Source organism: Melanotaenia boesemani, chromosome 9, assembly GCF_017639745.1.
Source record: "Melanotaenia boesemani isolate fMelBoe1 chromosome 9, fMelBoe1.pri, whole genome shotgun sequence".
Classification (NCBI taxonomy): Eukaryota; Metazoa; Chordata; class Actinopteri; order Atheriniformes; family Melanotaeniidae; genus Melanotaenia; species Melanotaenia boesemani.
In genome coordinates, this window is record NC_055690.1 from 4,909,436 (window position 1) to 4,934,784 (window position 25,349).

Here is a 25,349-nt window from a genome sequence, read left to right on the forward strand (position 1 = left end):
TTATATTAGACTTCTGGTTAGCGTCATGTAAGTTGTTAGGAGGATGTTTAGCTTTGATAAACTGCAAATGCACAAGATGTGGATTTGTGGGTCTAAACCTATGTTAACCCAAAACTGCATGAAAATGTCAGTCCTGGAAAGACAAGGTTAGGATAAAGCTAAACCCATCATGAACCCATTAAGGCAATTGCCCTTGGAGCCATCATGGATACTGAGGACAAACTTCACTGGGCTTCAGTTGGGTATCCCAGCAGGACCCCAAATATAAGACCTGTAGCGGCCATCTGTGCCCGGTTTGGGGCCAATCCAGGGCTCATCAATAACCCATCTGGGCACACGCGTTAAGGGCCTCCATGGAAACTGAGGACATAATTATTAGACCTGTTGCTACCCATCGGGGCCCCACATATGCGTGTTGGCTGGGATCCACTTGTTTAACTGCTTGTTAACATCTAATCAGTCAATCACATGGCAGCAGCTCAACACTTGACTAAATGAGGTTCAAACTGAGCATCAAAATGATGAAGAAAGGGGATTTAAGTGACTGAATGTGGCATGCATGGTTGTTGGTCTGAGTAATTCAGAAACTGCTGATCTACTAGGAATTTCACACACAACCATCTCTAGGGTTTCCAGAAAATGGTTTGAAGAAGAGAAAATATCCAGTGAGCAGCAGTTGTCTGGACCAAAATATCTCATTGGTGTCAGAGGTCAGAGGAGAATGGGCAGACTAGTTGGAGATGATAGAAAGGGAACAGGAAGTCAAATAAGAACTGGTTCCAACCAAGGTCAGCAGAACAGCATCTCAACACATCCAACTTTAATGTTACAATTTACAATTTGATGTTATTCAGGAATTAACCATTTAAATCATGTTCTGAAAGTTTAACAGATAAAGCAGTTCAGGGTTCATCCTCACCTTCTCAGGGCTCTAATAACACCCCCGGTCCCCGCCTGGTCCCCGCCCCCTGGAAACAGAAACCCAGCTGCATCCTCATACTCATTTTACCTTTCTGAAGTGCTGAAGTGTCATACGGTGTAGTATGACTGGACTGTGACTGGGCGTGGATTTCTCTTATCAGCAGATATTTAACAGACGCTGACTTTGATTATCATCGTAGTCAGTCATGGGTCTCCTTGGAACACAGTCATGGACACTGTGTGTCTTTTTGTGTTGGATGTGTGTGAATCTAGCATCAGCTGAACCGTAAGTTAATCAAAGAAATTTGTCAAATTTAACATTTTTTTTATTGTTTATATGAATGAGGTTATGGATTACTTCATGTCAGTTACTCCTGAATGTGTGTGCCTGTCTGTGTGTAGACATTATATGGTGGCCATTCCTGCAGTTCTTGAAGCTGGAGCTGAGACCAGGTTCTGTGCGAGTCTCCTGCAGCCCAGCGAGACTCTGGTCATGACTGTCTCTTTGAAAAATCAAGAGAACAACACAATCCTGTTGGAAAAGACATCCAGTGAAGAGTTTCACGAGTGCATTCTGTTTCAGGTCAGATCCCAAGAGTGTCTCTGAAAAATTTGCTCACTTTTAAATCTCTTTTTTCTCTTTTTTAAATGTTTATTTAAAGAAAACGTTCACTGCATGAATTCATGATCTTGACAGTTAAAAAAAAAATTTCTGTCAAAGGTTCCTTTGGTGAAAACCGAAGAGGTGCGGACCCTCGAGGTCTTTGTAAGAGGGGACACATTTCACTCAAAAGAAGTCAGGAAAATCATGATCAAAGTTTACAAGCCAGGAATGTTTGTCCAAACAGATAAACCGATCTACATCCCTGGACAAACAGGTAACTATGAGCTGATTGTCTGTGGAGCTGATGGTGACTAAAACATTTCTAGAGGTTTTTCTATTTTACAAACAGTTAAAAATGGTTTGGGAGTATTTTCTGAGGACAAAAGGTTTTACTTATTAATTTCCATTTAATTCAACTGTAAATAAAATGTAAAGCCTTCATCTGATTTCTGTGAATATCTCAGTGCATTTCAGAGTTGTCACACTGGACTTCAAGTTTAGACCCGTTAGTCAGCTGGTGAGTATCCGTAAATCATTAGTTAACTTCTTTTAATCTGCAGTCAGAATATCAGCAATGTTTCAGCAAACTTTTGTTGTGCACACAAATAGTGTGGAAAGCAAAACATGGAGAAAACACTGGGTGAAAAAAATTGAAAAAAGGTTGTAGCCCTGATATCTGTTATCAGTTATCCAATAACTTGTGGCCACCAGAAAATTCAGCCACACTATTTACTGATGTTGCATTATGTCCATAATCAATCTGCTTCCACTAAAGGATCAATAGTACAGTCAGGACCTCTCTACTCTGTCTATTGAAAAGTTTTTTTTCTTTTTTTTATATTAACTTTTTTATTTCATAACATCTTGAAAATGAAAAAGAAGCAGTGAACTTCAGCCAAAGCAAAAACTACTTTTTTGCCATTTTTTCAAGCAAAGACAAAATGGCAAAGTAAAGCAATGCTCTCTGTAATAAATCTTTTTCTCCCTATTTCTCTTTCACAGTATGACGTCATCACACTTGAGGTAAGAATATAAACTAGTTTAAACACATTTCTGTCCATGTTTGCCTTCTGTGCACAATATTAGAGTTTTCTCTGAAATAACACAAACACTTCAAAATGTTTGATTTGTTGACTTGTTGATTTATTGACGAGCATATATGGATTAGAGTGCTGGCACGATGAATACACAATGCACACAATAGATTTTATCATCAAACAATTTTAAACATACAATTTGTTCAAATAAAAACAAACAAAAGAACTCAGTTATTAAAGAGAACAAAACAAACCAAAGACAAACTTTTCTGACCTCCTGTGACAGTCAGTTAGAGGATGAATAAAAAATCATCAGTAAAACAACGTACACCGCGACTTTGCACATCATGTGCACGTGCATATACGTTACCGCGGTCAAAATTATGGGTACTACAAAAAAAAAAAAAAAACCCTGTGCTGCTACTGTATGCAGCTTGTTTCATCAGAAACAGGGACAGAAAGTTTTTTTAACAACTACAAGAGAAAGTATATAAAATGTTTTTTTGTATGGACGCTCACAGCACGCTACAAACAAACAACGCTGCTGTCCACGGCACTGAAGGAAACAGGACGGCTCACATTTGGAGGATTTAATTAATAAATAAAATAAATAAAACACAAATCTGACAAATTATTGCTATTCTTTTCAAGACACATCAGGAACAATTTTGAAAAATTAAATGTAACCTGAAAGTGAACTAGTCTTAGGGCTCCCCCTCAAAGTATCAGCTGAATAATTAAGGGAGCTCCTGTTCCTTTCAGGGGAGCCAAGCTCCCCTTAGCTCCCCCATAATTCGAACCCTGGGTCCACCAAGTCCACCTCTCTAACAGACAAGCTTCTGTTCTCTTCTGACACAAACTGTTCTCAACTACATCTTCCTCCTGTTCAGAATTAGACTCTGATGAAGCAGCCAACAGGAGTAACTCTTTCTTCAGAGGCTCTAATGTCACTTTCAGAGTGACAACCCTCTGTTCCTGAGTAAGTTATGTGTTAAGGGTTTGATGTTTGAGTAAAACATCAAACGCTTGCCAGTCAAAATGTATCGCAGTCACTTAATTATACACACACAAAACAATCCCTTTACATGTTCATGCTGTTTACATACACAGACACTATTTCTCTCTCGCACACATGCAGCCAGGACAGCGAGAAATATAAGATGTGAATGAAATATACCTAGGACTCCAACCTCCACAATTTCTCCTTTTCAGCTGTTGTTGGCATGGTTAATATTGGTGTTGTGAGTGGTGTGAACATCCCTCAGTGGCTGTTCATTCCTGCAGATGCTTTTTTTTATCACATCGAGTGTCGAATGTCTTGTTTATAACGCCTTCTTTTGTCCATGTTCAGTTTGTTTTAATCCTAATTCTGCAGCATTTGCTGAACTATGTTTAAAGTGACCCACAAGTTTTCTGCATTTGGCCAGAACATTGTCAAACACACTGTTCTGCAGAGATACTGTGACAGAATGCTGGAAACTGTGTGCGACACAGGGAACGTGTTCAAAAGGTAGATGCACTGTCAGTGTACTGACGTTATCTAAAATGTTTGCTGCGGTGCAACATTAATAAAATGTTCCGCACACATTTCAGCAAAATTTCTCCCATCTGTTTTCATTGCTGTTAGAGCATGTGAATGCAGCACCCACTGTTTATTTATATAGTGCATTGTAACTCTGAGATAATTATGGTTACCCAGTGATGTCCAGTAGTCTCCAGTGAGAGCAGGTGCACATTGTAAAATCGGTCGCTTTGGTTGACCACTCCTTTTCAAACAGCTTGTGTAGTATGTTGTGGTGGTGCATCTGGAGGGAAGCTCATATGTGCCATCATTAGTTGGGATCTTGGGATCAGATAGTGAGCAACAGATTTTCACATTAATGGAGATGATTTAAAACAAAGAAAAAAAAATGCAATAACACACATTAATAATGAGTTCATGTGCCCAGACCTAAGTAAAAAAATTTAAAACAGACAAACAAACAAACAAACAAAAAAAAGAATGCAATTAAATTAACACTGACTAGAATTTTGGGCTCATTTATTGGCCACATTTATTCATTTAATCACCTCACTAAGTCACCTGTTTTTTTGTTGTTTTTGTTTTTTTGTTTTTTTTTTTCTTTTTTTTTGTTTGTTTGTTTTAATGGCCTGAATGGCTCCACTGGCCTTTCATGTTTTTTAATAGTAGCTTTGTAGGAAAGTTAAGTCTGAGAGCGCGGGGAATGACCTGCAGCAAAGGGCCCCAGGCCGGGACTCTGGGCTGGCTACACCAAGGAATTGTAGCCTCTATCTTTGAGCTAAATCTTTATTTTATAAACATTAGATGCATTTAACACAAGAATAACCAAGATGGTCATTTTGATGGTTGTAAAATTTGCATAGGACTATTCAGTAATTTTGTCAAGTAAAATCATAAAGGCTGACTGGTCCCTGACTTTACCCGAAACTATGGGAATACACAGTAAGTCTTGTGGTTTAGAATAAACAAAGTTAATATAACCATTTCTACTTATTTTGTCTACAGGTGGTCATTTTGACTACGCTGTTGTATTTTTAGATTCCTGTTATTCTGAATCAGATCAAGTAGAAGTATTCTGTAAAGGGTGTTATGCAGAGATTGATCGATGCTGGATTTTACATCATTGGAGCTTGGAGGAGGGCTGTTATTCTCCCAGTAGATCACAAACACGCTCAATAAAACCCAGTATAATTTATTAATGAGCATACTTAACCCTTATAGGTAATAGGCCAGTGCCAGTAGGTGCCGGTCGGTTATAAAAGTAATTTACACTAATGTTTTGTACTTATGCAGTTTTTTGTATTTTAGGTAACTTAGTTGTTATTATAAATGCTAAAGTCTTTTATTAAAGATTAAAAGGCAGAAATATACCTTGAACTGTACTTGAATCTAATTTTATGATTTAGTTTTTTTCTTATATTTCATTGTATTTTTCTGGTGCCCCAGCTGCCAGAATATTACCATTACAGTGTAATACAGTCAAAATTTATGGGCTACAATTATTTGATTAATGAACTGAAGTCACTCAGCAGAACATACGGTAAAAAATGCTTTGGTTTCCTTAGCTGACTGGGATGTTGGTCCCACTAAAAAGTCAAAAAGTGTAAGCTTGGCCCAGTTTTGCACCACAAGTTGGAGAGTTTTCGAAACAACTCTGAAACTGGATTTTACTATCTCCCAGTTTGCGTTATTAATGCATCTATATCTGATTTGTCTCACTGGACAGGATCCTTACAAAAACAGAATTGGACTATGGCTGAATGAATCATCCAACAGTAAAATACTGCAGCTTTCTTATGATTTGAGCTCCGAAGCACGACAAGGAATTTACAGGATCATTGTGTCAGTGGGTGAAGATGAATTATATCATGACTTCAAGGTGGAAAAGTATGGTAAGTTAGAGCTGCTTTTTGAATGAATATCCAGTCCACTTGTTACCAGATATAAATGATAACTTGTTTGTTTTTTCACCAGTTTTACCCAAATTTGATGTAACATTAACTGTAAAAGAAAAATTAAGTATCAGGGAGGAAGAATTTGATGTGAAAGTATGTGCAAAGTAAGTAAAAACTCATTTTTTTCCACGCAATTTGAAATGGATTTTCTTTAAGTGAATGATTGATTGATTTTTTCTTTTTTCTTTTTTTTTTTTTTTATTCTCACATTTGATTAGGTACACATATGGACAACCTGTGCCAAGTACAGTTATAGTTAAGGTGTGCCGGCCTCCTGGTATCTTGAATAGCCCTCCAGAAATGGAAGTAGTCGAGTTAAGTGGCCTATGTGACACAAAGACAAATAAGGTAGAGTTGCCATGGTTATGGTCTCATCTTTCTACAAAAACTCACATTTGATAAACTAATATGTTCTTTCTGATTGTGAACATGCTACACTAACTACAACTTGTTTACTAACTACAATTTACAGTGTCGTGATCTTCTGTGAGACATAGAACCAGTTCACATAGTTGCATTTTGTGCTTTGTAACAGATCAGCTTACAACTACAAACCTACAACACTTACAATTACAGATACAAATAAATTATTAAATTGTTAGTATTTTTCTTAAGAATCATTTATAATCATATTGTCATGTTTTGTTAATGATTAGTTTATATCATTATCTAATCATTTGTAAATGATTTATGAGTGAATCTACAAAACATGAACTATTACAATTTTTTATTAATCATTTATTAATGCTTTGTAAAGTTTTGTAAATGATCAGTTCATCATTAACTAATCACTTGTAAATTGCTTATTATGAACACCCGAATGAATGATATTGTGATCAGGGGACTATCAATTAAAGCACAGTCCTATGCCAGGGCGGTGACAGCAGGCAATGTTGGGGAATCCAATGGTGAGCTGGACACAAGTTCAACCGAGCAACAAGTGGCAACACTTCTGCAGTCAAAAGGGATTGCTCTGGATTACAACCGGGTTGAAATTTGCCACCTGCTACCCTGAAGAAACAACAATGACAAGCCAGCTGTTATACTGAGCTTTGTTAACAGGAAGCAGGATACACTCCTAAAACAGGGCAGGATGCTCAAAGGCACAGATGTTGACATTAATGAACATCTGACAAAGACCAAGTGGATATCGTAAAAAAAGCACCTTACCTGAGGAGAATGACAAAAATCCAGAGCACATGAACAAGAAACTGCAAGATTTTTATCGAACTTAATGAACGAGTTGAGGCCAAGGTACTGATGGTGAGAAGCATGGAGGAGCTGGAAAAGTATCCTTATCACAATAATAGGTTGGATTGGATTTGAAACTGAGTGAAGGTAACAGAACAAACAGAAACATAAGGCTCAGTGACAGAGCACATTCTGCATGGAGTGATAATGGAACGGTAACACAAAGGAAACTGGAAAATTATCAACATATAATTAGTGAAATAGAATCCGCAAATAAAAACACACATGGTGAGATATTTCTGCGCTGGCAGGAAACAACACGTATTTGTGAGCAGAGAAGCAGCCTTGTGATGATGAAGAGAAAACAAAAGATGACAATGCTGACAACACATTCCCCATTCACTAGTTAATTTTTCTGTTGGTGTTTTATAAGATTAATACATGAATCAGAATCAGAATCAGAAATACTTTATTAATCCCTTGCAGGGAAATTCATGTTTTCAGTACAACCCATCCAATACTAGACAAAACAACATATAACACAACAGGAACAGGCAGACTGACGGAGCAGCCGTTTCTACAGCGCTCCTTGTCTTAGATATAGGTGAAAGGTAACATTAGGGGAGTAAGATGTAGCTGGAGAGGATGAAAAAAAGGCATCTCCACACTGGGCCTAAGGGCCCATTATTGAGATACAAATGAATGAATGAATTTTACATTTAAGCTGAAGTCTCAGTGCCTTTGTTTCATCCCTTTGACTGTTCTTATTTCATGGCTAATTGAGTGTGTGCTGTAGATCAGTGGTTCCCAACTTATTTTCCCTGAGGACCTCCTTCATGCAACTACCAAAAAGCAGGGGACCCCCCCATTCACCATGCTTGATATTATGCGTTTATTACTAACATACAGACTTGCGTTTTTCCTTCTTTTTCAAAATAAGAACAAATCATCTGCACTGTGACGTTTCACAGACATGTCTCATTAATTAAATGGCAAAAAGTCTTTTCAGGCTCCCAAAACACTGGTTCTATTTGAATGAAACACCCAAATGTTAAAATAAATGCAATTAAGCGAATACACCTCAACTCATCTCTGTGTGGACATGACCTTAATTTGAAATCACACTGGCTTTGAACAGTCAAAGCCTTGAGGACCCCCTGTGCCATTTATGAGGGACTCTATGTTGGAAACCACTGCTGTAGATGATGTCTGACAGGTTTAAATAAGCTAATTAAATTGTTGTGATGTGATGTGTGGTGTTTCTGTCATTCTGGTATTAGGTGGGATGGCATGTGTCATTGTGCTAAAGGGATTAAAAATGAATAATTACACTGGTGTATAACTATATTTCATATTATTATACTTATTTTAGGCTAACAAAGCAGGCTGTGCCACTTTTGAATTCAAGATGTCAACTTTCACCAGAACAGACCAAAAGATTATAACGGATAAGCTGGAAGTCAGTGCTACAGCGTATGAGGATGGGACAGGCATGCTTATTTGTTTAATATTTTGCTATTTAAACGATTAGTTTGTCAAATAATATTTTAATATGCAGACTGTTATAACATTGATCCTTCTCATTTTCAGGTATTTCAAGCATACAGAAGACGAACATAAGACTCACGTATAAAATTGGAAGTCTGTCTTTTGTTGACACTCCCTTGTTTTATGCCCAAGGATCAGACCTAGAAGGAAAAGTAAGTTTTATCATCTGTCAGGAGTACCGGGAGTGTTGGTAAATGTTAATAGTCAGTCTTTTGGGTTTTTTTGTATTGTATAACCTCTTTTAGATTCAGAAAACAAGCTTGGAATTGAGTCAATCAGCAAGTATGTTAACCCTTTAAGCAGCAAAGTCGCAAAATTGTGACAAGCACAGACCATGTCTCCAGAAAGACGAAGTTTTACTGCATCATCTAAAACCCATCAAAACTGGCAATCCACAAACACTGTTAAACAATATATGGAAGATTTTGGACTTTGCAATATATGGCGGTCTAACACCCTAATATCAGAGAGTACACCTTCTTTTTCTCAGTGCACCATTCATATTCTAGGCTAGATTATTTTCCGGTTAGCACCTCTTTGGTGAGTGAGATTTCAGAGACACTGATTCACCTCATCACTATCAGTGCCCATACACCAGTTTCCTTCACTTTGAGGAACACAAGAATCACACCACCGACTAAAAGCTGGAGATTTAATACAGCTTGCTTAAAGATCCCGACTTTATCAGCTACTTTACAAAAGAATGGGCTATATACTTAGAAAACAATGACAAACCAGGAGTCTCAGCATGTGTTCTGTGGGAAGCAGGGAAAGCGGTAATGCAAGACAAAATGATTTCTTTTGCATCACACTAAAAAAAGAAAGACAACTCAAAAATATTAGAATTAAAACTAAGAATTAAATCATTAGAGGACGCCCACAGTGCTTCACCAGATGAACCAACGATGACCCAAATAAGGAAGGCTAGACTTGAATTAAATGAAATAATCAACAAGAGGACAGAATTTCTGGTGCAAAGATTACGCTTTGAAACATTTGAACATAGTAATAAATCCGGAAGATTTTTAGCTAATCAGTTGAAAATAAATAAAGAAAAATCTACCGTATCAGCTGTTAAAGATTCAGTAGGTAATAATATTACGCATGAGCCAGCTGCAATAAACAACATCTTTAGAAATTTCTATAAAACTCTGTATACATCACACTTAGATCCATCAGACAACGATATTCATAATTTTCATAACAATATAGATCTTCCAGGTTTACAGCAGGAACAAGTCACGGCCTTAGATTCCCCCCTCACAGCGGAGGAGCTACATGAAGCCCTTAAACATATGCCCTGTAAAAAAGCCCCAGGTCCGGATGGCTTCCCAGCAGAGTTCTATAAAGAATTCTGGTCAACACTGGCCCCTACATTTTTCAAAATGGTGACACAAATAAAGGAAAATGCTTATTTACCCCCAAACACAAACTCTGACACCATTACTGTACTATTAAAACCAGGTAAAGACCCCACAATACCATCTAGCTACAGACCCATATCACTGACAAATGCTGACCTTAAAATAATTTGCAAAGCATTAGCTGGAAGGTTAGAGAAATAACTCCCCTCATTATACACCCTGATCAAACAGGCTTTATAAAGGGCAGATATTCCTCTGTTAACATGCGGAGACTAATTAATATAATAGATTATTCTACCATCAATAACCTGGAAATAATAATAGTTTCTTTAGATGCAGAGAAAGCTTTTGATCGTGTTAACTGTAAATATTTACTAGCTACTTTAAACAAATTTGGCTTTGGACCATCTTTCATTAACTGGATTAAAATCTTATACAGTTCTCCTAATGTGAGTGTCAGAACAAATGACCAAACCTCTCCAAGTTTTAATTTACAAAGGGGCACCAGACAAGGTTGTCCACTATCCCCCTCACTTTTTGCTATATTTATTGAACCGCAATTAGACAAAATCAAGCTATTAAAGGCATTCAGTCCAAAAAATGTAATTCATAAAATAAGCCTTTATGCTGATGACGTTTTACTATTCCTCCAGAACTCACAAACCTCTCTATCTGAAACAGTCTCACCAATTCTCATCACTCTCAGATTGCTCCATTAACTGGTCTAAGAGTATAGTTCTACCCATCAACTGTAGCTTTCAGAATCTACCCAACATCACCTTACAGTCAGGTAACATTAGATACCTGGGTGTAAAGGTGAGAAAGAGTAATTATACAAAAATGTCGATACTATATTGTTGAACTGTCACTGTAAAAGCTGCATTTTTGTTTATAAACAAAAAACACACAAACAAACAAAACAAAACAAAACCTAAACAAAACACAAGGACATGGCCATGTGGAGTAAATAAAAATATAGGAGAGACCAGTTTGGTATAAAAATTCCGCCATTTTATTGTTTATTTTTTGATGACATTTGATGTTCAAGTACTGATTTATTTATCGTTTTCATGTCAAGCTTCTGTTTTTCATTATTGAATAATAGTCTACTGCCCTCTTTCTGCAGACGTTCTGTTGCATGGTCCCAGCTGATACTTGATCTTGTGTAGGGTTAGTGCTATTTACTGCCTGAATAAACAACAGAAGAGCTCTTGCCATCACTCTCTCTTGGTTTGCAGTTTTAAAGCCCCATGAAGTGTACTGCACAGGGCATCTGATATCATCTGCTGTCTAATACATCATCCTACTTTTAACAGGTTAAAGCTGTTTACCACAATGATACGCCCATTCCTGACATGCCGTTGTACTTGTTTGGGAGGGGAATGCGGCTGCAGAATCTCACTACTGACAGCAATGGAGTGGCCACATTTTCATTAAGTACAAATGAATTCAGGGGGCATATGGAACTCCATGTAAGTAAAAAAATATAACTACAGAGTTTGAGTGAACATATTAAAGTCATGTCACAGCTTCCTCCTACATCGACCGCTATGAGCTCATTCTATTGTTTATATTTCCTTAAACCAGGTGGACAACACACCAATGCTGGAACACCCTGGATACAGAAATACTTTACATAAGGGTAACTGGCCTACACTGTCAGAATCCCTCCTCCTCCACCCTTCCCCCAATAAGAAAACAGTCAGTTCTCTGGAGGTGAAGACTAATTATGAACGACTTCCTTGTGGCAAAGAAGAGGACATCTCCATCAGATACACTGAAGTGAAAGAAGAACAGGGCACTGTTCATGTGATGTACCTGGTGAGGAAGTTTTTCTGTTTTTGTAGTAGAGTAATATCAGAAGAAGAACCAATCATTATTTGCAAGTCCAAGTCTAAAGTCACTTTTAGTTGTAATGAGTACTGCAATGTCAGATGGTGTGGGGTGGCCAGTCAACATAATTCTCTAAATGCAATGTCCAGCAGGATCATTGTTAACTTTGATTAGGATCAGTGTGTGAAATACAGGGATTAAAACAGATTTAAGCAATATCCAATGTCACTCTATTTACAGATTTTAAAGAATATTATTGAAGATATTAACTTTAAAAACAGGATTTAATTTGTAAAACAAGAACATAAAGGCCTTTGTCAAAACCTAAAGTCTTAGAGAGGAAATAAAGGCTTTAAGCTTGATTCATACTGCAGCTTAAACACACGGAAAGACCAAAGATGAACCAATTAATACAAGTGCAGCAGTTTCTTTGCTCTTGGAATGAACAGACTGAAGTGTAGATATGTTTTGAAAAGTAACTCAGAGTTACTCACCAAACCCTCAAACGTCACTGCCCTCGTGCCATGTCCACCCATATTTCACACACACTGGTTTGCCAAGTAACGTTGGCTGTATGTTCAACATTTGTTGTCACCTCCTCTCACTAATTCAGAAAACAGTTATATTTTCTTTACTTATTATATTTAATTTGTTTAACACTTCCAATCCAAAGGCTTTTATAGAGTAAAACACAACAAGCAGAGCCCTGCATTGGGACTGGGATCCCACGGGAGCCAATGCAAAGCTTGCAGGAGTTGGAAAGTTTAGGGTTGTATTGGGTGGGAGTGGGCAGCTACTCCCGAATTTGCTACACAATGGAGAGTGCAACCTTAGGTTGGAAACAACATTAAAGCTGGAGAATATGAAACTAAAGAAAAGAATAAAAAGTAGATATATTCTCTCAAGCTCCGATTCAAATTTAAAGTGACAGTGGCACATTTGTTTAATAGATTTTTTAATATTAACTGCTGATATTTAGACATCTTATAGTTTCTGACCTCAGTCTACATGAACATAGTAATTAAAAAACTCAGAGATTTATTTTAAATATATTTTAAATTTTCTTCCCATATATGCATGTAGGGCAAGGAATAAGTATTTGATTGGAGGGACTGGGACGGTCAGGACACAAATTTTACAGAACCGAGCAGGAATGGTCAGAATTTTAGTGGGTGGGAGCGGCATTAAAAAAAAATTTGCACACAGGGCTCTACATGAAGGGACACAACAATTAAAACAACCGAAATAAAACCATTAAAAAGAAAAAGATGAAAACTGTATACTTATAAAAGTTGCAAATAACAGTAAATAATATTGTGTAGATCAGGGACAGCTAACTCTGCTCCTTAAAGGCCGGTGTCCTGCAGGTATTAAATGTTTACCTACTGCAACACACCCGATTCAAATCAAATGGATCTCCTCTGGACAATGTCTTTGTTTTACTGAATTTGGAAAACCTGTAGATGAACAAGGAAACTTATTTAGATTAGTAGATCTGCTCCTAACATATAAAATTCTTTAAACAGTTTTAAATATGAACCAAAATACATCTGACCTGCAGAGTCATGAGAAAACTTTTCTGTTCTAATAGTGAAGTTTGTAGGGAAAGACATCACGAAAAATCCTCATAATCACAAAAAAACGTTCAAATAAGCTAATATAAAATAAATACAGAACATTTTAACATTAAACCTGTAAACTGCATAATAAACTGAAATAAAAAATAAACCTTTAACAATATTTGGATTATTTAGATTCAACACTTACAGGTTCAACACATATTTCCAACATTACTAAAAGAACAACAACTGTAACCTATTTTTCTAATAATCAGACCCAGTAAAACCACATTATTTATAATGGGTCTGCCAGTTTATCTGAAAGTAGCAAACAAATCACTCTGATCCCAGTTTAACGTTACCCAGGGCAGTTCAAGGCAAAGTCGGCAGGTTAAACAACTCACAGCGTTCAGTAATTGTCTAATTTTTTGCTGAACACATTCAGTGAAATACAATCGTCTGATGGATTTAAAATTGTTTTAAAACAAATGTTTCAAGCTAATGTTTACGCCACTGTGTGTTTAAAACATGGATGTGGTGGATCCAGATTTTTTTTTTCTAGAGGAACATTTCCATAAACTTCCAAATATAATTCACTAGAATTGTGGAAAAAACATTGAGGAATTAAGTTAAAGTGTCCTTTTGACTAATTTTTGTGTTTTACTTTCTTACATCAACCTCCACAGGTCTTATCCAGAGGAGCCATCATCATGCAAGGACAAAAACAGTTCCAAGTTCAAGATAATCAAAGTGTGTACAAAGCAACTTGTGTGGTATTCTTCTTTCTGAAATTTAAATGATCAAGGAAAGTTAAATCAGTTTTATTAAACTCTGGATTCATGTTAAGGACAATGAGTATCAAAGGATATAAAATATATAAGACTTGGTTTGCTTTTCTAGTGAATGAAGGAGAAGTGTCATTCAAGTTGAAAGTATCCCCAGACATGGCTCCGGAGTTCCAGGTTGTGGCTTATGCCATCCTCCCCAGCATGAATGTGATTGCTCACAAGGCCGACTTCTTTACTGAGAAGTGCTTCAAGAATAAGGTCAGTGGAAGAAGAAGGCAAGTGGTAACATCTGGAAAACAATGACATTCAACAAGTTACCAGAATCTCTGCATTCAAACTTTCTAGATGAACAACCTCAATTCCACAAAAGTTGGGACACTCTGTAAAATATCAATAAAAACATAATGCAATGATTTACAAATCTCATAAACCTATATTTTATCCCCAACAGAGGATAAACAGTGACTGGTCTGATTAACATGAGACTGGTAAATGTTGCCTACGTTTGCTAGTGTATCTGAAAAAAATTGTTTGGGGTAAATCTGTGCTGGTGTAAACCATAAACCGCTAGTTTCCTCCTTCTCACTTGAACGATAAATAATCACAAGACAGATGGAAACAGCGACAGAAAAATCAGTGGATCACAAACAGCGGTCATGATTCAGACAGGAGAGGAGGAGGCTGCCATGCTGCGCTGGACAGACACAGAGAGGACCAGAACAGAGATGTTTGTGCAAAACTCTGTGAAAAGTTCTTTAAAAAAAATGCAAGAAAAGTGCAAGTGTTACAAAATCCTCATCTCCTGTGAGTACGACACTATCAAATCCATTCATAGGGCTCGCCAGCTGATCTTGTTATAGCTGATGATCTCCATGCCTCACTGTCATAAATGACGGACGCTGCACATACGTTAAATTTGTTTACAAAAAATTGAACACAGTCAGTTACATAAATCAGTTTCCTGCCAGCAGCACGTTAATTTTGACAGCCTTAATAACAATATATGAAAGAAAGTATGAAAACAAACTGCTTTCATGTTGTTTGATTGTTTCATTTTTATTTATATTTCCTCTTTTATTGATTTATTTCTGTCTTTATCTCTTTTTCCCAATCTTTTACAAATCAGTTGTTTTTTTGTTTTCCAATAGGACTTAGTAGGAGGTAAGTTTTCTTCTTATATCAGTAAATTATAAACGCTGTGTCTTGTCTGTGTCAGGTGTCGCTGGAGTTTTCCCGATCGTCAGCTGTCCCAGGAGAGCAAACCAAAATGCAGCTGACAGCTCAGCCAGACTCTCTGTGTGGTTTAAGTGCCATTGACCAGAGCGTTCTCATCAAGGAGCCTGGGAAGACACTAAATGTAGAGAAGGTAACTGCTGGTACCAGCTGCAGTTACATTTGGGCTCAATACCAAATGACCCCTTCACACTAGCCCTCCGTTTGCATGGAGGGCTAGTGTGGGCCGTCCCAATCCTCAAAGCGTGGAGGGCGAGTAGACCGTTCAGCCCTCAAACAGCGAGTATGCAACGCTTGCCGGCGAAATGGAGGAAACAGTCTTGAAATATAAGTTTTGCATGTGTTCTGTTCACACTGACAGAAAATCACAACAGGTTTAGGAAGATCAAACGAAACTAGCAAATTTTACTATATGCTGACATTTAATTTGATGTAAGCAGCATTCATTTGTTTGATAGGAAATATCAGATGGCAATGGGATTGAACATCTTGTGAATTTAAGTTCCACACTGTTGATAAAGTGCAGGGAACTCCTAAGGTTGATTGTGGTTCAAAGTTGTTTTTTTTTATTATGCAAATCAAACAACAAACTCTCAAAGATGACAATAATAATAATACAGATGAAAACTGAATACAGTGTAAAAGTGTAAAAATATACCGGGATCAAAAACCAAAGAAATACAGAAAGCAAAACAGCACCATACTGGTGCAAAAGATACATTTTATCAAGCATTTCAATCTAACATAAAAAGGAACGACAAAATAGTAAAATAAAATAAGTTATAATTTAGAATAACAGACGAAGGGAAGGTTGAAAGACTTAGTATTTGAAATATAATGTTACTCCTGTCATTGTAATGGTCGCTGAATTTACGAAGTTTCAGGGACAGTAGAACAAGCTCCGAAGCTCTGGTGCAGCTCCGAAATTTATACAGTGGTCGTTCCACTAAAAATAGAAATTTGGGGCATCTTTGTGTCTTAGTGTCCTCAGGACAGAAAAAAGAAGACCTTAGACCTTCTAAGCATTTTGTTCAATTGTCAGAACTCCACACAACAATATTTGTCTGTTTTTAACTTCGAACCTTGTTTTTTCTTTCAGATATTTAACATGCCACATGTCAGGAGGGTGTCTATCCCGTATGAGATTCGAGAACCCATAGAGTGTTTACACGTGAGACCAAAAACATCCGTTTTGCCATATCCATATCCTGAAGACGACACAAATGCTGCCCAAAGCGTTTTTGACGTATGTCTTAGACCAGTGTTTCTCAATCCAGGTACTCAGGCCCTGCATGTTGTAGAGGCAATCCTAGGGATATTTGTTTTAAAGGGAATGGTGATATTTAACACACCTGAATAAAATGAATGGCTCATAACAGGCTTGCAAAAATCTTGATGAAGAAGTTCATTAATCTTAATCAGGTGTGTCAGAGTAGGAACGCATCCATGCAGAGCAGTGGGTCCTGAGGATCTGGACTGAGAAACACTGTCTTTAACAACAGCTATACAATATAAAAATGTTGTATAGAATAAACCTGTGAATTCCCATAAAACATAACTGTCTGTTATAACTGTAATGTTGAATGTTTGTTGTTGGATTGTGTAGAATGTAGGACTGAAGATGGCTACAAACTTGATCTTAAAGCTGCCCATATGCCTCAAATTCATGGGAAAAGAATACAATAGAGGTATGTCAACATTTTAATCATTTTCTGTTAAGTGTCACACCAAATATTTGTCAAAATTCTAATAATTATGTGTATCACTATCTGTGTTTCCTGCTGTTTAACTTTCTACTATTTTCTTTAAGATCTACATGGTGTTTATGGTGTTCATGGAGTACTTGTCCCAATGGAACGATCTCCAGGTAGACCTGGTTCTGGTCAAACATTCTCTCCTATGGATGCTGAACCAATAGAAAAAGTCCGCTCTTTCTTCCCTGAGACTTGGATATGGGACCTGGTGCAAGTCGGGTGAGCATCTCGGCTTCTTCAATAACACTGTGGTAAAACTTGAGATTAAGCTTTATATTGAACTTCAGTAACAATAAATGTCTGTTAGGTACAACTCTTTTACCTTGCAACTGCATATTCCCTCTGCTGAGGTAAAACATATTTCACATGCCACATCATATAAACCCTCTATGTGTTCTTATCATTACATTATCCTGCTGTTAACACACACTTTGTTGAAAATCCTTTGGCCTCCACCAGTCATGGCAGGGTCCAGCATAATTTATTTTGACTTTCAGGGCTGTGCAGAAAGAGACGCTGGTGCTTGAAGTTAAAAAGAGGCACATGGTGCACACCAAACAGAAATTGACCTTCCAGTTTAAGTGGTTGAATTCATAAAAAATGTAATATGTATTAACAACATACCAAATCATTGTCCACAACTCACCACCACACCTCTATGTTTTACCTGGTGAGAAGTTTGAACACTTTCTGTGGAGGTGGCTGGTGAGGACGCTGTGGTGGGCTGTACTGATCTGAGTAGACAATAAACAGAGCATGAGACACTGAAACAGGTCAAGGGTTAAAAAGGTGAGAAGGATACAACCGGGGACAATCGACCAAGCATCTTTTCATCATCCAGGACAAAATTCTGTAGCGTTTCCCCAGGTAAAAACAACACTTTCGGTCTCTTAAAATCAACATTTCGTTGAAATAAAAGACTGAGTCTAATAGTATTGATCTTATTTCTGAAGTGGTCTGCAAAGTCCTCGCATGTAGTGTCTGATGCTGGCATGGAGGACTTTTATTTAAATATCAATGGTTTTAAAAGGGAATTTTGGGATGTTTTTGTTATTTGTGATGAGGTTTGAGAAATAGAGGCTTCTTGCCTGTTTTACTGAATTATTAGATTTTGAGCTTTTCCCTTAAAATTTCATGATGAACGATTTGTTTTGTTTTTCTCCATTTCCTCTTCGCTCTCCTGCAGCTTCCTTTTAACTCCTGAATTCTCCGCAGTGTTCCTGATGGTTTTGTTTTAAGTGGAGCTGCTGAGTCAATGGCTGATTTTTAGTTTGTTGTTAAAATGGTGAACAATAAAAACACATGATGCAGGTAAAATCTTAGCACAAATTTGGTTAAAAATGTCAAAAAAATTTGCAGCCATTTCCAACAAGCTAAACTACCCACTAGCTTAACATACACTGATATGTGGTGTACCTTTCAATCTGTGGTGGTAAAAAGTGGCAAATCTTATTCCAGTAACACACTGTCAAAATAGTTTGATGGCATAAAACAATGACATTCATATTTAATAATTACTATCTGATCATCAATGATCTGCAGTGAAATAGAGGGTGCTGTCAGGAAAAGATGGGGGGGTCTGCAGGTCCACAAGTCTCTGCATCTGCAGACGCATGCTTCTCATTGGTGATGGCAGCCAGGACACTGCCCCCCCCAGACAGTCACTGAAGAGGAAAACAGAACAAGTTAATCACACACACAGAAAACACCTGTGCTGACAGTGGTGCGTGTAACAGTGATTTAACGAAGTGTTCCAAGAATAAAACAAACAGAAGAGGACCCAGTACAGTAGCTGTACAGTTCAAACTATGCAAAATAAGAATTATACATTGATGTTTGAAAAGGAGTGAAGTAAAACTTACTGAACCCCACCCCTGACAGGCCCAGACATTTTCCACTCTCAGATAGGGTATAAGATGATCACCAGAGGTATTATAAGATACAAATCATTCACTCATCTTTACCACTTATTCCAATTCAGGGTTGAGATTCAGGTCTGCTTGAGATTGCAGCAGTCCTATAGCTCTTTTTCCCCAAAACAGGGCTCAGCATAGGAAAAGAAACAAACCTACCAAGTCCAGTTGAGATGTAAACACCTTTCAAAGACAGGGAGAATAATTGGACTATGCTACCCCTTGGCATTCCTGTAATCTTGAAGGAGTACCCAAAGTGTCCCACTTGCAACCCAGTGGAATGCCAAAGGATAAAAACAACTAAAATGCCTAAACTGTTCTCTGCACGGTAATATTTAGTCATGCAAACCACATGTAAATAATAGCAGAATATCTTTAACAATCAGTCAATGTAACATATGTAACAAAGAAATCAATATTTACACAAGACACACATCAGTGCGAGTATTTATGACTGATATGACTTTTTTAAGTTTGTTTTACCACCTGACAGAATGTGTTGATGTCTATCTCCCAATCCAGAGAGTCTGGAAAGAAGAATGTGTCCTTCACCGTCCCAGACACCATCACCACCTGGGAGACAGAGACTTTCTGTTTGTCCCCTCAAGGCTTCGGATTGGCTCCTCATTCGAAGCTTACCGTCTTCCAGCCCTTCTTCCTCGAGCTCACGCTGCCCTACTCCATCGTCCGGGGGGAGAACTTTGAACTGAAGGCGACTGTTTTCAACTACCTGACCAGCTGCATTGTGGTAATGATGATTTTATGATACACCTCTCAATTACAGCCCAACCTGATCACAGTGACACTGTTAGCAGTGATGTTTAGAAAGAGTTAATTTACCATTTAAGATTAATGGTAATTCACACTTTTGTGCTCTGTTTTCACCCAATCTGTCTTAATTTTGGACTCATAGGCCCTGATTCACTAAAGGTTTAAAACGTGTGCAAACCTAATAGCACACGCAAAAACATGTTGCAGCTGATTTACTAACTAAACGCACTGAGGATTAAATGGACAAAACAATGCACTCAATCCATTTTGTGTGTTTGCTTTGACGAATATGCAATATAAGCATCTCTGCCAGAAAGCCCAGAATATTGGTAGGAACAGATGTAAATAGATCATGGTAACACAAGCAATCTGATAAGCCAAACATGAAACTGATTGCAGTGGCTATTTTTGTATCTATATTTAGTATGTTTGCAAGGCAGGTGCAAACTGGCACAACTTTACACACAAATGGCTGCAGTTATTGTTGCAAGGAGGAGGTGTAGACACCATGAAATACAACAGAGAGATCTTTGCCGCTCGTGTAAATACTTTTGGAAGATTATTAAAACACATGGCTGTGTTGCTGTGTTGAATGCCGTTACGCAGGATGGGCTGTTGCTGCTGCGCTCTGGTTCTATTGGCATTGAGCCCTCACCACCGCTTGTACCCCATCTTCGATCCCTCTCGTAAGGGCATTAATGACCACTGTAAGTACATAAAGAGCACTGAACAGCTGCTCAGTGTGAACTGCAATGCGCCCCCATTAGCACACATAGCGTTCATCTCATGCATAAAAAAAAAAGAACCACAGGAGGCAAGTTTATCCGGTCAATATTTCTTGAGCTAAAAGTTTTAATTCATCGATAAAAACTATTGTTTTGAAGCATACCTTGCTCTGCATTCAGCTCTAGTGTGCTGCATTTTCCATATAGTTTGATGTCCAGATGAACTCCAAGGTACTTGTATTCCTCCACCACCTCCACCTCTCCTCCACAAAGGATGTAAACAGTGTTTTGTTTACTCTTGTTCCTCCTGAAATCAATAATCAGCTCTTGTTTTGTTTGTGTTCAAAATGAGGTTATTGTTGTTGCAACATCTTACAAACTGACTGCCCAGTTCTCTGTACTCAACGTCTTGTCCATCACTGATACTACAGTATGTTCTGAAATGCAGAGAGATGAGGATGTGTTAAGGTCCATGACTGAGCTGCAGGGTGACAGAGTGGAGGCGTAACAGGTAAGATGTGGGCTCATGGAGCGTGGTCTGTTGGGCTGAAGGCCAGGGGTGAACTGAACCTTGAACAACATGTCCAGCTCATTAGGTCTGTCCAGACCTCCATCAGTCTGCTCCTCTTTTACCTCTAAGCCGGTTATCTTTTTCATTCCTGACCACACATCCCTCATGTTGTTCTGCTGGAGCTGACTTTAACTTTGTCCTGTAGTCGCCTATGCACTACTTAACCTTTGTTTTGAGTTGTTTTGTGTTGTCAACAACAAGTCCCTGTCTCCATCCCTAAAGGCTTTCTTTTTGATGTTTCCCGTCTTTTTCAGGTCACTGGTGATCCAGGGCTTGTTATTTGGAAAGCACTCACTCAAAGTTCTTCTTGAATTCTTTAGACTTCCTGGGCTGCACTAAGGTGTTATGGTTAACACGTTTGCCTCACAGCAAGAAGGTTCCTGGTTGTCTCAATCTTAGCCTTTCTGTGTGAACTATTGTTTGCTATGGACTGGTTACCTGTCCAGGATGTATCCTGCCTCTCACCTCATAGCTGTTGGATTAGGCTCCAGCAACCAGTGATCCTGCAATGGAATAAGCGAGTACAAAAAATGGATGGATGGAATACCGATTTCCTAACTAAAGAATAAGTAGTTGAGAAAGCTTTAAAATGCAAGGCATGTTTTACAGTGGATGTCAGTGATGCATGTTACGACCCAATACAGGGGTATGAAAAGGTGTAACAAAAAGAAATGAACTGTGGACAGATGTTAATAAAGGAAGAAAGGAGATTTTTTGTTGTAAGAGGAAAAGGAGAACAAACAAATGGTGGTAATGACAAGTGCTGGGTTTAGCAAAGCTGCTCAAAGTAAAAACACAATAAAACCACTAAGGTCTAACTCAAAATCAGCCAACAAAACCAAGACTAACCAAACAGGTGAATGAAAAACTGGCCTACTAATCTATGTTAACAAAAGGTGGAGCAGCTCCAGTAGCTTAAAATCGATCAAATTAAACTAGCCTAACACATTCTAAGTTTAACAATTTTAAATTACCTAAGCAGCACCGCTGTAACGCTAACAACATAAAGTCCAACAGTTCTAACACTGTTGGATAACACTAGTCTATCTACACAAATTACCACCAACTAGCACACAATCCAAGTCACCAAAGTCCAACAAGCCAAGGGCAAACTGTTTGTGCCAAACAGTTGCCGATGACTGAGCAGGGATTGGACCAGCGATGAGCCAACCAGAGGGAAGGAGATGAAGGTGTGTCAGTTCTGGCCATTTCGAGCAGGCAACACAGGGCAGGAATTTACATGCAGGATGAGCCCCAGGTGGCGGCAATGAGTGGCAGCTAACAGAAATAAAAGAGCAATTGGATACTTAACCATATCACATCTACAACCATGGAATTTGACATGACTTTGGACCAGTGGATATACATATATAGACCAACTGGGTTATTTCCTGTTCATAGTGGAACCAGTGTGTCACACATATGTAACACCAGTCATCTGTCGTTGTGTCCTTGGGCAAGACAGCTCACCCTCCTTGCCTCTAATGTCGGCATCACTGGTGTATGAATGTGGATGAACGTTTGGTGGTGGCGTGGAATGGCAGCCAGGTTTCTGTCAGTCTGCCCCAGGGCAGCTGTGGCTACACAAGTAGTTTACCATCACCAGGTATGAGTGAGGAGTGGATGGATAATGGATACACAATGTAAAGTGCTTTGGGTGCCTTGAAACGCGCTATATAAATCTAATCCATAATTATTATTAACAAAACTCTCCAGGTTATCGTCAATATTCCACATAAAATTTGTTCTGCTGGTTATTTAAAATTAGCAGAAAATTAAGCAGATAAACCGCTTTTGAGGTAAAACACCAAATACAAAATTAATGAAAAAAAAAAAAAATCAATTCACAATGTGCTGATTCAAAATCTAGACCACAGTTCGTAGCAGTGAGAACTTCTGTGATCTTCAAGAGATGCTTTTTTTCTATAAATCTGATTATAGAATTATTGCAAAATATATTTTGTTTATCCTGAACAGGTGAAAGTGACTGCAGCCCCTTCCTCAGATTACACCCTCACTCCCCTCTCTGGTGACCAGTACACATCCTGCCTGTGTGGCAGCGAGCGTAAGACCCTTAGCTGGACCATGATTCCCACAGCCTTGGGTAAGGATGACAGGATGGAGGAACTGCTGTCCTTCACTTCCTGTACATCTCTTTTTCATCTTTACAAACTCAGTGAGATCCATCAGAGTGACTGAATGGTTTGATAATGAAGAAAAGGAAATGAAAAGCTAATGTTCACTGATCTTTTTAGGGGTTGTGAATGTGACTGTGACTGCTGAGGCTGTACCGTCCCATGCTTCTTGTGACAATGGGATTGTCAGTGTCCCAGAACGAGGACGCATCGATGTGGTCACACGATCTCTCAGAGTAAAGGTTGGTGACACAAAACAAAAAAGCAGTTTTGGACATTTAAAACATTTATACTGCATGTCATTATAAACATCTCTCATCTCTTCTGCAGGCTGAAGGAACTGAGATCACGAAGACACACAACTGGCATCTCTGTCCTAAAGGTCAGATTTGTTCACACTATGACACCATAATTATGTTTTATAAATGAAGGAAGTTTGATGACATCCAGCAAACTGTATGATAAGAAAAATGTATTTCAATCCATTAAATTTCTTTACATTTAGTGACTTTTTTAGAGTATAGTAAGAGCTGAACATGGGTACAGAAATCAATTTATAGCTTCAAACATCCAGTCTGGTCTGGATCAGTCATGATGCAATGACCCAGTGTGTGCAACATCTTTGTTTTAGACTTGACCTTCAGCTTGAGATTAAATCCTGAATGTGATTGTTTCTGTCTTTTCACAGGAAGCACTTTGAAAAAGGAAATGGAGATGCAACTGCCCGAAAATGTGATTGATGGATCTGCCCGTGCTACAGTGTCAGTGCTGGGTAGGCTGACAAACTCCTTAGAACTGTTAACTTAGCCAAACAAATTCTGGAAAGTTAGACAGGTTTCTGTTCCCTCTGGTCTCATGCTTTGATCATACATTTAAACCATGACCCTTGAACTGGTTGACTTGTTTATATTGACTATATCCTGGAGAATTTATTGGATATGTCTATCAGATTCTATTTGAAATAAAAAGTTGGGTCTATGTTCAGCTTTAGGGAATCTGTGTTCTTGTGCAGGCGACATTCTCGGCCGGGCTCTGCATAACTTGACTGGACTGCTACAGATGCCTTATGGATGTGGGGAGGAGAACATGGTTCTTCTGGCCCCTAACATCTACATCCTCCATTACCTACAAAGCACACAGCAGCTGACCCCAGCCATCAAAGAGAAAGCATCCAACTTCCTGACCAGTGGTAAATTAGCTTAGTTTTATAATTAGAATGAATCCCATGTCAGCGTTCATGAAATAGTTTTGTCATGATCAAATTTTCTTTGGATCGGGAGATAGACACCATTTTCATTACTTTGCATATCTCATTATTCCAATTAGAAATTTACATATTCAACTAATTACATTAGTTAAAGATCATTTGATAAGCATAATACTAACATTTCCCAGTAAAAAATCACAAAATCTATTTACACTCAACCTCCTGTATGACTTTGTACTGAATAAACGTTTGGCTAGAGTTAAATAAACTGAAAGGTCACGGTTTGTCACAAAAGAAGACTTCTTCATCAGAAAAACCCAGCATGATTCTTTAACCCTTTAATGCTTTATGCATCATATTTGATACAAACAGACACTTTTTATATCAATTCGTTTAAGAGCTTGGCACAAAACCCTGTTGTACACAACCTGATACTCTTCTGTCCCCTGATGGATAGAATAATACAACAATACACTACAATAATTTTGACATATCACATGGTAGTATACAGTTGATACACAGAAACAATTTTTATTAAATATATTTTTACTAAGGCTGTCAAAGGTAACGCATTAATGGCGGTAACTCATTTATGTAATTAAATGTGATATTATTTTTAATGCAGTTCTTGGTTCATAACAGCACATATTTACCCCGAAGTGTTGTTGTTGGCAGAACCTTCTCTAACACAGTAGCTGCTGGTGGTAGACAGGGTTTA

The 25,349-nt window shown here is 38.1% G+C and overlaps 2 protein-coding genes and 1 long non-coding RNA gene across 3 annotated transcripts in view; all 3 read left to right on the forward strand.

Annotated features, from left to right (window-relative positions):
• Positions 1 to 943: 943 nt before the first annotated feature.
• On the forward strand, positions 944 to 6,321 carry LOC121646075 (ovostatin; the record flags this gene model as incomplete). The annotated part of the gene is made up of 8 exons (XM_041994958.1): positions 944 to 1,207; positions 1,324 to 1,504; positions 1,643 to 1,799; positions 1,990 to 2,042; positions 2,528 to 2,548; positions 5,811 to 5,976; positions 6,059 to 6,143; positions 6,258 to 6,321. Coding segments are annotated over exons 1-8 (807 nt in total), but the record flags the coding sequence as incomplete, so codon positions are not given.
• A 6-nt stretch (positions 6,322 to 6,327) lies between these two features.
• LOC121645454 (alpha-2-macroglobulin-like protein 1) overlaps positions 6,328 to 25,349 on the forward strand; it is a 36,670-nt gene continuing 17,648 nt past the window's right edge. The window contains exons 1-17 of the mRNA XM_041993915.1: positions 6,328 to 6,387; positions 8,603 to 8,720; positions 8,821 to 8,930; positions 11,459 to 11,614; positions 11,730 to 11,963; positions 14,221 to 14,284; positions 14,435 to 14,580; positions 15,539 to 15,688; positions 16,655 to 16,801; positions 17,162 to 17,243; positions 17,366 to 17,528; positions 19,745 to 19,970; positions 23,267 to 23,393; positions 23,545 to 23,666; positions 23,755 to 23,806; positions 24,113 to 24,196; positions 24,437 to 24,613. Of these exons, the coding sequence (XP_041849849.1) occupies positions 6,340 to 6,387; positions 8,603 to 8,720; positions 8,821 to 8,930; positions 11,459 to 11,614; positions 11,730 to 11,963; positions 14,221 to 14,284; positions 14,435 to 14,580; positions 15,539 to 15,688; positions 16,655 to 16,801; positions 17,162 to 17,243; positions 17,366 to 17,528; positions 19,745 to 19,970; positions 23,267 to 23,393; positions 23,545 to 23,666; positions 23,755 to 23,806; positions 24,113 to 24,196; positions 24,437 to 24,613 (2,206 nt within the window). The 5' untranslated portion in view covers positions 6,328 to 6,339. The remainder of the gene's footprint in view (positions 6,388 to 8,602; positions 8,721 to 8,820; positions 8,931 to 11,458; positions 11,615 to 11,729; positions 11,964 to 14,220; positions 14,285 to 14,434; positions 14,581 to 15,538; positions 15,689 to 16,654; positions 16,802 to 17,161; positions 17,244 to 17,365; positions 17,529 to 19,744; positions 19,971 to 23,266; positions 23,394 to 23,544; positions 23,667 to 23,754; positions 23,807 to 24,112; positions 24,197 to 24,436; positions 24,614 to 25,349) is intronic.
• Positions 21,912 to 22,208, forward strand: LOC121645482. The gene is made up of 2 exons (XR_006011440.1): positions 21,912 to 21,945; positions 22,014 to 22,208. It is a non-coding gene; the product is annotated as an uncharacterized LOC121645482 (long non-coding RNA).